This window comes from Canis lupus, chromosome 10 (genome assembly GCF_011100685.1).
Source record: "Canis lupus familiaris isolate Mischka breed German Shepherd chromosome 10, alternate assembly UU_Cfam_GSD_1.0, whole genome shotgun sequence".
Lineage (NCBI taxonomy): Eukaryota > Metazoa > Chordata > Mammalia > Carnivora > Canidae > Canis > Canis lupus.
This window is the reverse complement of record NC_049231.1, coordinates 7,790,399-7,808,686: the sequence shown is the minus strand read 5'-3', so window position 1 is coordinate 7,808,686 and position 18,288 is coordinate 7,790,399. Positions and strand designations below refer to the sequence as shown.

The following is an 18,288-nucleotide window of genomic DNA, read 5'->3' as shown; positions in this document are numbered from 1 at the left end:
AGGAAGCCTGTTTTTCCCTCTGCCTGTGTCTCTCATGAATAAATAAATAAAACCTTAAAAAAAAAAAAAAAAGAAAGAGAAAGAAAGGAAGTTTAAAAGAGAAGAACACCCCCTGCTGGCTGTATATATATCTTTCTTTTGTCCTAACCGATAACAAAAACACCAACTGGGGAAGCCCTGAGTCACCAACCAGCTGAGTGAGTTTTAGCAAAACTCTCAACTCCCCAACACCTCATCTAACTCAACCATAAGGTTGGGAGTAGGCAGAATTAAAGTTTAAGTTCTTTTCTGGCTCTAAATGATTCTGAGATTCAGATTTCTTTTTTTTTAAAAGCCCGTTCTCTTTGTAAAAGCTCAGAAGAAACATCTACTGTTTTTTCAAAGCCACCAGAATCTCTTGAAAGTCAGAGGTTCAAAAGCTATTACTGTTCCAAATATTATACAAACTTGCAGTATGTGTAAGAATAAGCAAATTAGGACAAAACAGAAAAAATAATCCTTAGCTGCAAGACATTAAAGAGTTTAAAGAAAATGAGAGGCTGTGCTAAAAATACTATAAGCAGTTATAATCCTGTTTCTTTCATCTTGTCAAATTCTTACTAAGTTACTTCAAGGCAGATCAAGCTGCTAATTATATATCAAAACATATCTAAATCTGTTATCAATATTAACAACATTGTGCTAAAATTCACAATTCCACCACAAAGTTCCAAATGTAAGGCAAATTGACCTTAATTTATTTTATTTTTTTAAATCTACCTTAATTTAAATGCTAACTTCCTTCAATGTCTCAGTAAAACTAGGGGAAAAAACACAATAATTTCTTTTCAGCTATCAAAACAAATGAGCTCATCAAAAAAATGTGCAGGGCAGCCCGGGTGGCTCAGCCATTTAGTGCTGCCTTCAGCCCAGGGCGTGATCCTGGAGACCTGGGATCGGGGATCGTGTCCGCATGGGGCCTGCTTCTCCCTCTGCCTGTGTCTCTGCCTGTCTCAATAATGAATAAATAAAGTCTTTAAAAAAAAAAAAAAAAAGAATGTGCACATCTGGGTTAAGAAGAAAGACCGAAAAAAAAAAAAAAAAAAAAAAAAAAAAAAAGAAGAAAGACCGGAAAAAATCGCACATAATTTTGATCCCCACCAAAACCACATTAAAAATACAGTATAGGGATTTCTATCATAACAGGGAAAAAAAGAACAGAGACAACAACAGAATTTTGAAGCTGAAAAGACATAGGACAAGTAGAAATTGACTTAGCAGAGCCTATGAAGCCAAATCCCAGTTGACAGGACAAAGCTTTATGACACCACATATTCCACAAAACACTCAAGGATAGGCGGCCAGCTCCTGAGGAAGCTTAATAAGGAGAGTGTGGAGGAAGCTGTTGAGAAACAATTGCATCCCTAGATCCTCTCCTCTACTTCAGGAGGTTGGGCAATTACTCCTCTCTCATCCCTACAAAGGTTTGAAGGTTTCATTTCTGAAGAGGGTTCAAACAGGGAATCACTGGAGAGCCAGCTGAGGGTGAGTGCCTTACCTAAAACAGAGGGATTCAGTGACCACCTACAGGCTGACTGCTGAATGCAGGGACCCCAGCTCTTACCCCACAGACCTTCCCTGTCCAAACAGGAGCTCTTCCCTGAGGAATCTGAGCAGCCCCAAAAGAAAGACCTGAACATATGCACCTGGGGGCCATCCAGGTGACTCCTCAATGAAGCTCAAAATCAGTAAGCCTTACTCAACACCTCAGAGTTCAAGTCCACTACTTTAGACTCCCACACTTAATTATGAGCAGACAGCCAAGGACTGCCACAAATCTGAGAAAAGACTCTAAATATAATAACAGGTATTTTTTAAGATTTTATTTATTTATTCATGAAAGAGAACAGAGAGGGGGGGTGGCAGAGACACAGGCAGAGGGAGAAGCAGGCTCCCTGCAGGGAGCCTGATGTGGGACTCGATCCCGGGTCTCCAAGATCATGCCCTGGGTGGAAGGCAGGTGCTAAACCACTGAGCCACCTGGGCTACCCCAATAATAGTTTTTTTTATTTCAAGTTTTGATATCTATTATTTACAATTTCTATTTGGCCTTTAAAGTATAATAAATAACCATAATAACAGTTTTGAAAGGTTCTTTATTCCTTGTTTTCTATTTGTCTTAGTGTCTATCATTAATATCTTTGGGGTTTTTTAAGATTTTATTTATTCATGAGAGACACACAGAGAGAGGCAGAGGGAGAAGCAGGCTCCCTCTGGGGAGCCTGATGTGGGACTCGATCCTGGACCCCAGGATCACACCCTGAGCCAAAGGCAGGCACTCAACCACTGAGCAACCCAGGTGTCCCTCATTAATATCTTTGAAACAATGAGAAAATATATGAATCTGTGAAACAAGAGTAGGATACAGAAAATGAGCATTCAAGTAATGACCCCCCAAAAAGAGGTCTCAGTAACAGGACTGAAAAATAAAGTTGAGATAGTCTCCAAGACAGTAAAGTGAAAAACCAACACAAAAACAAGGAGTGCTTGAGTGGTGCAGTTGGTTAAGTGTCCAACTCTTGGTTTGGCTCAGGTCATGATCTCAGGGTCGTGAAATGGAGCCCCCCCGCATCGGGCTTCACACTGAGTTCGGAGTCTGCTTAAGATTTTTGCTCCCGGGGATCCCTGGGCGGCTCAGCAGTTTGGCGCCTGCCTTTGGCCCAGGGCGCCATCCTGGAGTCCCGGGATCAAGTCCTGCGTCGGGCTCCCGGCATGAAGCCTGCTTCTCCCTCTGCCTGTGTCTCTGCCTCTCTCTCTCTCTCTCTTTCTCTCTCTCTCTCTGTCTCTTTCTATGTCTATCATGAATAAATAAAAAATAAAATCTTAAAAAAAAAAAGGATTTTCGCTCCCTCTCCCTCTGACCCTTGCACTAGTGCATGTGTGCACTCTCTCTCTCTCTCTCCCCCCTCTCAAAATAATAAATCTTTAAGAAAAAAACAAAAGAAAAAAAACACCAAAAATAGAGAGATGGAAAATAAAAAAAACAAAAAATATTACAAAACTAGTCCAGAAGTTCCAACAGCCAAAAAATAGAATTCCAGAAAGAGGAAAAAAAGAAAAGGAGAGAGGAAAAGCACCAAAGAAATATTCACATAAATTTTCCAGAAGTGAAGGATGTAAGTTGCCTGACCGAGTCTATCTAGGCCCAGCACAGTGGGTGAAAACAGACCCACACCAAGCAACATAATCATGAACATGATGATTTCAGAACACCAAGAACCAAGAGAAGATCCCACAAGCTTTCAAAAAGGAAAGGAAAAAAAGAAGAAAAAAATCCAGGACAAAGGATGAGGAATCAGAAAGGCTTCAGACTTCTCCAGAGCAAAAATGGAAGCGAGAAGTCAACAGAGCAGGTACAAATTGTCAAAGTGAAGATCTAATAAAGACATTTGCATTCCTGCACAATTTCCAAAATTCTACCTCACAAGCACTCTTGCTCAAGGGCATATGGGCACAGCTATAGAAAGAATAATCAGGAAAGAAGAAAACATGGGACAAGAGAACAAAAGATCCAACACTGGAGAGGGCCAAAGAGACAGAAGGGAAATCCCAAGCTAACAGACCGAGCACCGCTAGTCCAGACCATAGCACTGTGGCTCAAGTGACAGTTGTGTTGATGGAGGTCAACACAAGATCCTTCCTGCTACTGGGCAATCTTTCTAACTCGAGGACAGAATGCCTAGGAGAGCAGTTGTTTATCTCACAATGTGTTGACAAAGTGCTCACTCTCTCCTCCCTTCCCTCCATGCTCACAAAAGTGTTCTGCTTTGACCTACTTCTGAGAGCAAGAGCAAGGCCATCGTCAAAAATAAAAAGCAGGCCACTCCCCCAACTTTGCGGATCACTCAGCAAGAGATACCACAGGACTTATTTATAGCCTAGCCCCCTAGATCCCCCAGAAGGGGGTCCTGTGCATTCTCAGGGGAACCTAACACCAGACTGTGACCCAGAGACTGGTTTATCTTTGGGGAGCTTTTATCTAACAGAGGCAACATTAATTACCCTTTCCCTGTACAACTAGGCTTGAGCTTGCTACTCAGTTTCTGAAAACTTTACATTGTTGAGGAAAGAATGCAGAGGATAGAAAAACTATAAAGTAAGGAAATGATCAACACAAATGTGGGGAAGAAAGGAAATTTCACAGGGAGGAGCACTCGGGCTTCTAATGTGCTAGTAATTATTACTAAGTCTTGGTTAGGTAGGTATCCACTTACATAGAACTTTATTTTTTTAATATATTTCTAATACATATATGATGTTACATTCTATATAAAATATATTTTAAGTAAACTCCTGTTTACATCAGTGAAATTGTTTTAATATCTTGAAACACCGAAGGAACTCTAAAAATAGTCTTTAAAATTCTCTGCCTATAAATGGGATAAGTTATGTGAAATGGGCAAATTCTATATAATGTACCAAAGCTGATGCAAGAAGAAATAGAAAATGTAAATAAGTTTATAAGTATTTTTTTAGGTTGAATCTGTAAGTTAAAATCTCCCGGGATCCCTGGGTGGCGCAGCGGTTTAGCGCCTGCCTTTGGCCCAGGGCGCGATCCTGGAGACCCGGGATCGAATCCCACGTCGGGCTCCCGGTGCATGGAGCCTGCTTCTCCCTCTGCCTGTGTCTCTGCCTCTCCCTCTGCCTGTGTCTCTACCTCTCTCTCTCTCTGTGTGACTATCATAAATAAATTTTTAAAAATTTAAAAAAAATTTAAAAATTAAAAATAAAAAAAATAAAAAATAAATAAAATCTCCCTACAGGGGCAGCTGGGTGGCTCGGTGGTTGAACATCTCCCTCTGGCTCAGGTCATGATCCTGTGGTCCTGGGATGGAGTCCCTCATCGGGCTCCCCACAGAGAGCCTGCTTCTCCCTCTGCCTGTGTCTCTGCCTCTCTCTCTGTGTCTCTCATGAATAAGTAAATAAAATCTTTAATTAACTAATTAAAATATTTTTTTAATTTTTATTTATTTATTTATGATAGTCACACAGAGAGAGAGAGAGAGAGAGGCAGAGACATAGGCAGAGGGAGAAGCAGGCTCCATGCACCGGGAGCCCGACGTGGGATTCGATCCCGGGTCTCCAGGATCGCGCCCTGGGCCACCGCTACGCCACCCAGGGATCCCTAATTAATTAAAATAAAATCTCCCTACAAAGAAGGCTTCAGACCCAAATATTTTACCAGCAAATAATATCAAACATGAAAGAAATAATTCCAGTTTCATATAACCTCTTCCAAAGTACAGAAAAAGTGACCATACTCTGGAACTTCTTTTTTTACCATACTTCAGTATGGTACTGGCACAAAAAAAGACACACAGATCTAGAAAACCCAGAAATTAACCCACCTGTCTATGGTCAACTCATCTTCAACAAAGCAGGAAAAAATATCCAATGGAAAAGAGACAAGTCTCTTCAACAAATGGTGTTGGGAAAACTGGACAGCCACATGCAGAAGATGAAACTGGACTACTTTCTTACATCATACACAAAAATAAATTCAAGATGGATAAAAGACCTAAATATGAGAGAGGAAGCCATCAAAATCCTAGAGGAGAACACAGGCAGCAACCTCTTTGACCTCAAGCACAGCAACTTCTTACTGGACATGTCTCTCGAGGGAAGGGAAACAAAAGCAAAAATGAACTATTGGGACTTCATCAAGATAAAAAGCTTCTGCACAGCAAAGAAGACAATGGACAAAACTAAAAGGTCACTGAGAGGCATCTGGGTGGTTCAGTGGTTGAGCATCTGACTTTGGCTCAGGTAATGATCCTGGGGTCCTGGGATTAAGTCCCATACTGGGCTTCCCACAGGGAGCCTGCTTCTCCCTTTGCCTGTGTCTCTGCCTTTCTCTGTGTGTCTCTCGTGAATAAATAAATAAAATCTATTAAAAATATAAAAAAATAAAAGGCCAGTGACAGAATGGGAGAAGATATTTGCAAATGACATATCGAATAAAGGGCCAGTATCTAGAATCCATAAAGAACTCATCAAAATCAACACCCCAAAAATAAATAATCCAGTTAAGAAATGGGCAGAAGACATGAACAGACATTTCTCCAAAGAAGACGTACAAATGGCTAACAGACACATGAAAAAATGTTCCACATCACTCATGATCAGGGAAACACAAATCAAAACCACAATGAGATACCACCTCACACCTGTCAGAATGGCTAAAATCAACAACTCAGGAAACAGTAGATATTGGTGAAGATGTGGAGAAAGGGGAACGAACCCTCTTGCATTGTTAGTAGGAATGCAAACTGGTGCAGTCACTCTGGAAAACAATGTGGAGGTTCCTCAAGAAGTTAAAAATAGAGCTACCCTATGACCCAGCAATTGCACTACTAGGTACTTATCCAAAGGATACAAAGGTACTGACTCACAGGGGGCACATGCACCCCAATGTTTATATGTTTACAGACGCACTATCAACAATAGCCAAATTATGGAAAGAACTCAAACTTCCACCAACTGATGAATGGATAAAGAGGATGTGAGATATATAGATATGGATAATGAAATATTACTTGGACAGCAAGAAGAATGAAATCCTGTCATTTGCAACAACACGTCTGGAACTAGAAGCTATAATGTTAAGCAAAATAAGTCAGTCAGAGAGAGATAAATATATGATTTCATTCATATATTTAAGAAACAAAACAGACGAACATAGGAGAAGAGAAGGAAAAATAAGATAAAAAGAGAGGGCGGCAAACCAAGAGACTCTTAACTATAAAGAACAATGAGAGTTGCTGGAAGGGAGGCGGGGAGGGGATGGGCTAAATGGGTGATGGCATTAAGGAGGGCACTTGGTGGGATGAGCACTAGGTGTTATACCTAAGTGATCAATCACTAAGTTCTACTCCTGAAACCAATACTATACTCTATGTTAACTAACTTGACTTTAAAGTTTTAAAAAACTGTAAAATATTATTTAAATAATTTTTAAGGGATCCCTGGGTGGCGCAGCGGTTTGGCGCCTGCCTTTGGCCCAGGGCGCGATCCTGGAGACCCGGGATCGAATCCCACGTCGGGCTCCCAGTGCATGGAGCCTGCTTCTCCCTCTGCCTGTGTCTCTGCCTCTCTCTCTCTCTGTGACTATCATGAATAAATAAATAAAATCTTTAAAAAAAAAAAAATAAATAAATAAATAAATAAATAAATAAATAAATAAATAATTTTTAAAATACTATTTTTATGGATTGAAAGACCCAACATTTTAAAGATGTCATTCTCCTCAAAGAGCCAAGAAGAACCAAAATAATCTTGAAGAATGAGGTGTAAGAACCTACACTATCACATAGTAAGAGTTATTATAAAATGCAATAATTTCTCACTGTTGAAGCAAAATGAACTGTTTTGTTGTTTTATTTGTCTATTCTTGAACCAATACAACAGAGACACTGCCTGTGTCTCTGCCTTTCTCTGTGTTCTATTGGTTCAAGAATAGACAAATAAAACAACAAAACAGTTTTTGCTTTTGTTTCCCTTCCCTCAAGAGCCCCAAAACAGATCCACACACATACAGACACCTAATTTTATGCAAAAATATCACCTCAGAACAGTGATTAAAGGGATGGTCTCTTCAATAAACAGGGCTGAGTCAATCAGACATCCATATGGACAAAAATGAAATTTGACTCCTATTTCATATCGCACAAGCAAAATGAATCCATTCTAGGTGGATCTAGATATAGAGATCAAAACAAAATAATATAAAAAAAAAAAACAAAAAACAAAAAAACAAAATAATAAAGCTTCTAGAAAATAATACAGGAGAGTATCTTCATGAGTTTGATATTAAAAAAAGATTTCTTAAGCAAATTGAAAAGGCACCAGCCATAAAGGCAGGACTGGCTACATAATTTGTGGAACCCCTTGCTCTGCAATAGCAAAGCATTAAACCAGGTGTGGGTCCCTATTGACCATAGGGCCCTGTGTGACTACACAGGTCACATGCCCATGAAGCCAGCCCCTCAAAACGCTAAAAGACTAATAAATTGTACTTTTTAGAAACTAAGAACTCTTGGGGCACCTGGGTGGCTCAGTCAATTATGTGCCGACTCTTGTTTTCAGCTCAGGTCATGATCTCAGGGTCATGAGATCGAGCCAGGTGTTGGACTTCACACTGGGCATGGATTCTGCTTGAGATTGTCTCTCTCCCTCTCCCTCTGCCCCTCCCCAATGTGTGTGTGCTCTCGCTCGCTCTCTCTCTCCCTCTAAAAAATAAATAAAAATGAAAAACTAAGAACCTTTAGTCATGAGGTGACTATAGTTAACAATACTGTGTTGATGGTTGAAGTTGCTAAGAAAATAGATTATAAAAGTTCTCATCACAAGAAAAAAAATTCTGTAACTGTACGGTGATGGATCTCAACTAGACTTAACTGTGGTCATCATTTCACCATATACGCAAATATTGAACCACTATGTTGTATACCTGTAACAAGTATCATGCCATATATCATTTCTACCTCAACAACAATTAAAAAAAAAAAAAAACCCAAGACCTCTCATTCATTAAATGACACTCTTAAGAGAGTGAAAATGCCAGCCAAAAAGGTGGAAGAAGGTATTTGCAATGCACGTATCCGACTAAACCTCACATATAGGACACTTTAGAAACTCCTGCAGAGCTATAAGAAAAAGTAGACAATCCTTTTCTTCAGAGATAAATAGCTAATAAACATATGAAGAGGTGCTGAACCGCATTAGTAATCAGAAAGATGAAAACAAAAATCCACAGCAAATAAACACTCACTAGAATAGTTAAAATTTAAAAGACTGGCAGCACCAGTACCAGTTTGTTTTATTTCCTACAGTACTTATCACTTTACCACCTCCTTACACACATAAATACTTATTCTTAGTGAGCAGGTGACCCAGCTGAATTACAGAACTTTCTGGAACTATGGAGAAAGAGATCTGTTCTTTCAGGTAAGATTGCTTAATTGGAGCTGCTATATTGCCCATTTTGGTGTTAGTGCAGAGGAAAGCACAGATAAGAGATGAAATCATAGCCTTAAAGATGCTATTTGAGCAGTGGTATCTGATTTAGTTGCACCTGAAGCCACATCCCTGGCGTCCTAATTATGTAAGCCAATCAATTTCCCTTTTCACTTAAATCATTTTGTGTTTCTGTACTCATGACTGAAAGATTTTTAACTATTACAATGTTGTAACAAAACAAAATGGTAGACTGAAAAGCAGTGCATCAATCCTTCGAACTTATGTTTACAGATAACTTACGGCAATGGCATATGAGGTTACATGAAAAAGACAAGATACAGAAATGTTATATAGTACATTGATTTTGGAAAAACTTTGTGTAAAAAATGACTTGTGGGGCACCTGGGTAGCTCAGTCAGTGAAAGTGCCCAACTTTTGATTTTAGCTCAGGTCATGATCTCAGGATCCTGGGATCAAGTCCTATATCAGGCTCCCTGCTCAGCAGGAAGTCTACTTGTCTCCCTCTCCTCCCTCCCATTCATGCTCCTTCTCTCTCTCTCTCTCAAAATAAAATAAATAAATCTTTTTTAAAAAACACACTTAGGGGCACCTGGGTGGCTTGGTAATTGAGCGTCTGTCTGTGGCTCAGGGTGTGATCCTGGGGTCCCGGGATCAAGTCCTACATCAGGCTCCCCACCGGGAGCCTTGCTTCTCCCTCTGCCTATGTCTCTGCCTCTCTGTGTCTCTCATGAAAAAATAAATAATAAATAAATAATGAATTTAAAAACACACTTGAATAAATATTCAGAATTATAAAAAGATTGTCTTTCGAAAATGATTTTTCCTCTTTTTATAACTTTGCATTTTCGAAAGTTTCCATAAGCAGTGTATTATATTTTTAACACCTTTTATTGAGATACAATTCACACACCATAAAATTCACCCTTTTAAATTGTACATTTAGCAATATCTAGTATGCCCACAAAATTGTGTAACCATCACCACTACCTAATTACAGAACATTTTCATCACCCCAATGAAAAAAACCTATAGTATTAGTAGTCACTCCACATTCTCTCTACCTGAGCCCCTGACAACCACTAATCAACTTTCTATTTCTATGGATTTACCTCTTCTGGACATCTCAAATAGAAGCACACAACACGTGGACTTCTGCGTCTTGCTTCTTTCACTTAGTATAATGTTTTCAAGAATCATCCATGTTTTAACATGAATCAGTACTGCATTCCTGTTCATGACTGAATGTTATTCCACTATATGGATATGCCACTTCTGTTAATCCATTCATCCATTGATAGACATGTGAGTTGTTTCCATTTTGGGGCTATTTTGAATAATGCCACTATGAGCATTCATGTACAAGTTTTTGTGGGGACATACATCTTCAGTTTTCTAGGAGTGGAATGGCTGGTTGAGTGCATTTACTTTGTTTTTGTTGCATTTACTTTTATAATTTGTTTAAAAAACACAGAGAACTATTTCCTAGTGGAATATGTTGAATGTCAGTGCCACCAAACTCAGAGCCACACTGATTCCTTCTCCTGCCACAGAGAACAAGTTACTATTTTAGAGAAGACAACCGTAGGAAAAGAACAAGGACCACTCACTATTTGACAAGTACCCGTGTCTGCCAGGCATTTATAATAGATAGCAAGCTTTAATCACATTATTATCAAGATGCCAGAGTACACACATCAGTCAAATGAGACTATAAGCTATTTAAAATTCCTGTACTCATTGACAAGGCTAAAATAAAGACAATATTTCTATGAATGTTTACATTTTTCCCACCCTTTTTTCTTACCATATTTTCTCAATGACAGCTCGATTTTACCACTTGATTTATAATATCATTTCACAAACTCAACCAGCATAACTTAAATATTTACTACATTGATGCAGAAAATTATAAAATTAGGAAATGCTGATAATTAAGAGAGCCTCCCTCTGCCTTCAGTGTTTTCAGTTAAATCATAAGATAAACAAACCACTTAAAAATCTTAACATCAGAATCAAACTCCTGGCCAAATATTCATCTTATTCTTCTCATTGTCTTGAAGCCTTGAGGTGGATTTTCCTGCACACCTCCATGTTCCCTTTTTTTTTTTTTTTTTCACCTCCATGTTCCTAATGAATAGTGACAGCTGCTACCATTCTATCGTTAATTTTATTATTAATACTAAATTGGTTGTACCGTGCTTGCTTCGGCAGCACATATACTAAATTGGTTGTACCATGGTTACCGTCTGATACACAGTTAAATATAGGGAGAAAAATATACTCTTCTACAAGGCAAATAGTGATCCTGTTCTTCTTATTCCCAACTCTGTTTTAAAATAAAAAAGATTGTAAAGACACCTTGGGTGGCTCAGTGGTTGAGTCTGCCTTCAGCTCCAGGGCATGGTCCTGGGGTTCCTGCAGGGAGCCCGCTTCTCCCTCTGCCTGTGTCTCTGCCTCTCTGTGTCTCTCATGAATAAATAAATAAAATCTTTTTTAAATAAATAAATAAATAAATAAATAAATAAATAAATAAATAAATAAATATAAAAGGATTCTATGTAAGACTTAGTGTAGGAAACCATAAAATCCAGGCAGTTACATCATATGTGTTCAAAATAAAAATGATCTAGTCATTTTGGTTCATAATCCATACTTATTTATGAAATCATTATATCCCCTTTGGTTTATCAACAGGAAATGACCTATTTTAATCAAAGATTAAAATTGTTTTCTATTATAACATGTTATAGAAGGGGGAATATCACTTAGGAAAAGAATTGTCAGCACTGGATCCATATATAGAGGGGAAAATAGGGGTTATCTGAACTTTTGTATGTTAAATACAAAGAACTCAACATGCATGTTGTATTTAAATGCATCACTGCCAATCACCACTAAAATGAAAGCTTAGTTATTGAATGTAAAATAGTGAAATCTAAATTCCTTAGAATTCTAATCAAATGTATCTATTAGTTGACTTTCAGGAAAGAGGCAAAATGTGCAATTATGGGAATAAGACATTTAGTCACAAAACATCTAACCCCTGGAGAAATAACAATTTAGTCAAATTTCGAACAATGTCTACATCATAATATAATATCATAAGAATGATAATTTTGATCCACTATCCTTTCTTAATTCAACAAAATACTTTCTGTTCCATTTAGTTGAGCCTTATTACCAAAGTGATAATTGAATTCCCAAGGTTAAGAGGCATTAACCCCATACTCTGAAATACAAAACTGTCTAGACTTAAAGAGACAAACTCTAAAATATATAGGAAAGCTGCATTCACAAATTCACAAATTGAATTAGGTGCTTGTGAACATGTTTTTCTTAAAAGACACAAATGCCAGTCCTTTTCTCAGTCAAATAAATCCAAACTTTAAATAATTATCAGCCCCTGTTAATTAATTACCAACCCATGACCCTGTGCCAGCCAGACATTCTGCTCTGTCTCCTTACACTGATTCCTCCCCCCTCTACTTTCCCACACATCCAAACTCCATGCATTTACCGCTTTGTGCTTTTCACTTCTGGTACAAACAATAATAATGGGTAGTTGAAAACACAGTTGAAAAGAGAAAAATCACGGTATTTCAAAATAAAAATGGGAAAATAACAGCATTTTTACTTGTAAATCAATCAGAATCCATGGAAAAATATCAAATATAACACATGCCAACTTATTGTAGATAGCTAAACATACATAAATGTACATCTATGTGTATGTATACCTATGTCTGTATTCCCCTTTTCTAGCTATTTCAGACAAGTACCTGGCTCTGGGGAAAACCCTATTCAAAACCAGTCTCTTTAAGGACACCCCAGCTTTCTGTATGGACTATTGTATCATTATGATAATTAAGCAACATTCTTTTTTTTTTTTTTTTTAATTAAGCAACATTCTGCTTAATATATATATTAGGTTGAAATCTTCTTTAGTAAACAGCAAGAATAATAATTTGAGGATTGTAAGCAAAGATATAATAAAACAGGAGGAAGAAAATGTGGTATTTACTTTTGAAAATAAACATAAGAATCAATGTAAGCCATTGATTTTATTATCTGAAACTAACCAAGCCCTGAACATTGTATTTTATAAAAACAAACATCTTAATTTGGAATTTTTTTAAAAACTGCAAAAGATATCACTTTATATATAAAATGTGACAGCGTAAAGAAACAAAGTAAGGCAACTTTCACATGCACCTAAAAAGTTCTTACAGGCATTTTATTGAAACATCATTGGTGCCTCTATTTGCCATACCTGAACATACTGTTTTGCCATGCTGCATGTTAATAAAGAATACAAAACAAAAATAAGGAAATGTTAGCAGAATAAAACATAAAACTATCACATGGAGAACTTAAAAATTAAGTCACAAGTCTTTATATCTAGAATTTAACATGGGTCAGTGATTTAACATTTTCAACTCAAGTAACAAACCACACAGCCCTTAGCTGTGAATGGATGACCCATGAGATGGATTTAGTTTGTTAAAACATTTTGTCCCTCTTAGATTTCAAAGCAAGTTGAACGATCCTGTTACAAAAGTGTCCTTTTAAGTCAATTTTTAATCCACTTATTAGAGTGACACCAAATAAGAGGACAAAGATAGTTGCCTTTCAGGTTGTGCCTATTTGATGCAATTCTAAAAATAAAGATTTTAGTCATTCTTTAGCATCAGGTAAAAATAACCACTGTCAAAATGCAGTACCACTTCAAATCCAGGATGAAAAAAACAAATTTTGTAACATCAGACATGTACCATACATTGTAACCAAAAAAAAAAAAAAAGGAAACTGGGTTGTTCCTGGTTCTTAGTTCCCACGCTATAAGCTTCTATTTAAAACTTTGCAATATATTCAAGTCTGACTACTGGCTCAGCTCCACTAACATTTCAGACACATGCAGCAAAAGGGCTGCCCCGAAGCCCAGTACTTACTTCTCTTCTGTGACACAGCCTGCAAGCACGCAGTCACAATATCGCAGTTTCTCTGTACTTTGTGCAGCAGCCTGTCTTTTTGCTTCAGCTGCCGAAGTAGCTTTGCCGACTGAATGCCAATTCTGTGCTTTAGCTCTTGAAGGATTATCTTCAGTTCATTAGTGTCTATCAGCAAAGAAAAATAAGAAAATAAATACCCAGAGAGGAATACAAATACCAATATAATACTAATCATGGGATACACATCTAGAACACCCATTTAAACCAGGTAATTCTGGGTTCTCACTCAGGAGTACCTATACGAATTCAGCCAAGATATTTTGTTCAAATAAGTCACTCATCTATTTCCTGCCTGTGAAACAAATACTGTAAGATAAATTTTATCCGTGAGGCCACTTGCAACATGTAAGCAAAGACTCTTGTAATATTTAGCTCTGGTTACAAATTTACCTTTGGTTGCATGAAAATTGGCATTTGTATTTTTTTTTAATTTATGATAGTCACAGAGAGAGAGAGAGAGAGAGAGAGAGAGAGAGGCAGAGATATAGGCAGAGGGAGAAGCAGGCTCCATGCACCGGGAGCCCGACGTGGGATTCGATCCCGGGTCTCCAGGATCGTGCCCTGGGCCAAAGGCAGGCGCCAAACCACTGCACCACCCAGGGATCCCTGGCATTTGTATTTTGTATGATTAACGTGCTCAGATGGCAAGCTTACAAGAAAAGAATCCTTTTGAGTCTGTCCCATCAATGACAAACCTAACAGCTGATGGCAAATGTTTTCAAAAGCACTCACCTTTGTAAATGATCAGTTAAAAGTAAATAATATAACCACATTTTCTGATGTAGATGAATATACCAATATTGATTTTGTTTTAAATATATAGTCTTCCAATAGCTTGACTATTAGGTACAGTAGTCATTTTAGAAACTCAGCAAATTTTCAGATATGATAGAAAATACATTCCTTTAAACAGATAAGTGAAGGATAATTCTACAATCATAAAATTAATATTTCTAACAGCTGTTTTTCTACAAACAAAAAAAGATTCAGGAATCAAAAGTATGGACAATCTCTATATAAGTAATCATTACAATCTGGGAGTTCTGTTTGTCACACTTGGTTTGTGTTTTCTGATTTTAAGATTTTATTTATTTATTTGAAAGAGAGAGACAGAGACAGAGGGCCCAAGTGGGGGTAGGGGCAGGAGGAGAAGGAGAAGCAGGCTCCTCACAGAACTGGGAGGCTCTATCCCAGGACTCTGGGAACATGACCTGAGCCAAATGCAGAGGCTTAACCGACTGAGCCACCCAGGAACCCATTTGTCACATGATATTACCATTAGTCACTAGAGTGTGACCTGCCAGTCAGGGAAGAAGCTTCCACTCAATTTAGCATTGACTAGGCCCTCATTAGAGATCTTGTGTAGGATTTGGATCCATTCATTTTTAAACAGATTTGGAGAAATTAGCAAGGATCCATAAGAGAACAAAAGAAGTGTTCAAAAGTAAAAAAAATTTTTAAAAAGTTCCAGAGAGTCAAAGAAAATGAACTTTGGGGCTCTGCATAACAGAAATGAAAGGAGGGTCCTTTGACAGAGTCATATTTGACCACATCATGGAAAATGCATTTGACCTCGAGAAGAATTCCCTTTGGACACCTGGGTGGCTCAGTCAGTTAAGCATCTGCCTTAGACTTAGGTAATGACTCCAGGGTCCTGGAATGGAGCCTTGTAGTGGGGAGTCTGCTTCTCCCTCTGCCCCTCCCCCTCTGCTCAAGCTCACTCTCTCATGTTCTCTCTCTCAAATAAGTAAATAAAATCTTAAAAAAAAAAAAAAACTCACTTTGGATCAACCAACTACCTTTGTGATCTTAGGCAAGGCAATGTTCTGAGTCTCAAATTCTGCTTAGCCTATGAGTTTATGCTGAGAAACAAATGTGAATGGTCTGTATTAACATCAATATAAGGGATCCCTGGGTGGCGCAGTGGTTTGGCGCCTGCCTTTGGCCCAGGGCGGGATCCTGGAGACCCAGGATCGAATCCCACATCAGGCTCCCGGTGCATGGAGCCTGCTTCTCTCTCTGCCTGTGTCTCTGCCCCTCTCTCTCTCTCTCTCTCTATCATAAATAAATAAAAATTTAAAAAAAAATCAATATAAGTAGCACTAAAATAAGAATAAGGGATAATAGTAATGTAGAAGAGAACAGAGACCAGTTATTCCACTTACCTTGAGTTAAAACATGGTGATATATAATGGGGAGCAAGAGCGCATTTAGGTTAAATGATCATGTTTGTGCCCTAAGGACAATTAAGTATGGAAACAAGCTATAAGAGGAGATCAGAGGGCTCTTCTTTCCTAGATTCCTTCCATAGAACCTCTGTTCTTTCTTTGAATGTTCAAAATTTTTCCTTTCAGAAAGAAAAAAGGGCAGGAATATCATCATCTTGCATTTACATTACAGATTTCTTCCAACAAACAGTCCTTTTTAGTGACCCTTAAGGTACCTACAGCTCTGTGATTCTCTGAATTATATGTATTGTCCAATATGGGAAAAATCATCATAGCTGAGTTTAAAAATGTCTTCTACAGCAATATCTACTGGTATATAAGCATCTCAAAGACAGAAGTAAGGTTTCCTTTATTTTTATGTGCCCCACTGAATCAGCCACTCTTCCTGTTAAATGAGGTTAAATAAATGAGCAGAAGTGAGATCATCAACTGACAAGCAGTGGACAACCTCCCCTCTGAGGCATTCTGGCATATATGATAATAACAAAAATAGTATCTAATGTTTGTTGAGCATTTTATACACATTAACTTAAGTAATTATCTCCACAGTCCTCTCTCAGGTTAGGTGTTATTACTATCTGCATCCATAAGCGAGGAAAATGAGACACAGAAAGGTTAAAAAGCTTGCCTGAGGGACACCTGGGGGGCTCAGCAGTTGAGCATCTGCCTTCGGCTCAGGTCATGATCCCTGGGTCCTGGGTTTGAGTCCCGCATCGGGCTCCCTGCAGGGAGTCTGCTTCTCCCTCTGTCTGTGTCTCTGTCTCTGCCTCTCTCTGTCTCTCTCTCTCTCTCATGAATAAATAAAGTCTTAAAAAAATAAAAAAAAGCTTGCCCAAGGTCCCAGAGCTAGTAATGAACACTGGCAGGATACCAACTCCTGCCTTCTGACCTCAAAGTCCACTTCCTTTAGGAAAACACTGAGAAGAGAGCCAAGATTTCCTGAGAAACCATTTTTGATGCCTCCTGTAAATGAAGGACCTATCCATGCTAAACATCTAAATAGGTGCTACGGCAAAATTCCGAATAGAGAGAAGAGTGAATTAACACACGAGTTATCTGCAGTATATGAGATTCTTACTAAGCATTATGTTAGGAGGGACGTTTTTGACCCTGAAAAAAAGTCAAGTAATTTAATAAACCATAAAATTATTTATGCAGACAGCTGTTTCCAGGTGCTTCTACCAGCTTCTTTATTCTTAGTATTCTAATGATGTTCATTAAAAAAAAAAAAAAAAAAAGCGAGGGGTGTCTGTCTGTAAGAGTACTAGCATATGGCACTTCCGTTCATCCTAACAGGGTTGATTTAAAGGAAAGAAAGGTTAGCAGGCAGTAGCCATGCAACAAGGCAGACCTGGAAAGAATAGACTCTTACAGGTCTTAGGAATTAATAGAGTGGTTACTGGCTTGAAATCCTCTTGTAAAGCTGTACTGTTACCTCTTCTTTACGCTGTAGCTTGCCAAATTTCCTCCTCCAAAAGGAAATTACCAATCCCCAAAATGTGCTCAGTAATGAAAAGTGAACAGCTTTGTAAAAACAGAAAGCCAAATCATAATTCTTCAAAATTGACTTTGTTGGATTCTGAAAGAATTATTGCCCTATGTAACTCCTGGCATAAACAGGCACCCCGAGAACAGCCAAATAACTGTATTAAATGAAATGGCACTATTCCAGTCAAAGTCCCAGGCAGGGGGAGGAAGGTGGAAGTCATTTGTAACAATCATCTGGGGGGGGGGGGGGGGGGGGGCTTTTTTTTTTTTTTTTTTTTTTTTTTGCTAGGAAGCCAAAAGAGGAAGTTGAAAGCTGTTTACACAGATTTGGGAAGGCAGACAGATTTATTCCTTTTCTGATGTGTGTGTTTTCCTCCCCGCTGACACCAGCTAGACTGATTACAATGAGGAGATGGGAGGCCATAGGACAGTGATAGGACAGTGTTCTCTCCTTCCTCCCTCTCCTGGTAATTTAGCAGGAGGACAATAATTCAAGAAATGTTATGGTGACTTAGCGTCTGTTTCCACATCCCACTTCATTTGGT

At 38.4% G+C, this 18,288-nt stretch overlaps 1 protein-coding gene across 4 annotated transcripts in view; it reads right to left on the bottom strand.

The window, feature by feature from the left end:
* Positions 1 to 14,476, bottom strand: part of TBC1D30 (TBC1 domain family member 30) — a 79,079-nt gene extending 64,603 nt beyond the window's left edge. For 2 of the 4 annotated variants that reach the window (XM_038549918.1, XM_038549920.1), the window contains exon 1: positions 13,968 to 14,476. In XM_038549918.1, the coding sequence (XP_038405846.1) occupies positions 13,968 to 14,226 (259 nt within the window). In that variant the 5' untranslated portion in view covers positions 14,227 to 14,476. The remainder of the gene's footprint in view (positions 1 to 13,967) is intronic. The other 2 variants (XM_038549922.1, XM_038549919.1) reach the window with 2 other exon arrangements.
* Between the last annotated feature and the right edge of the window lie 3,812 nt (positions 14,477 to 18,288).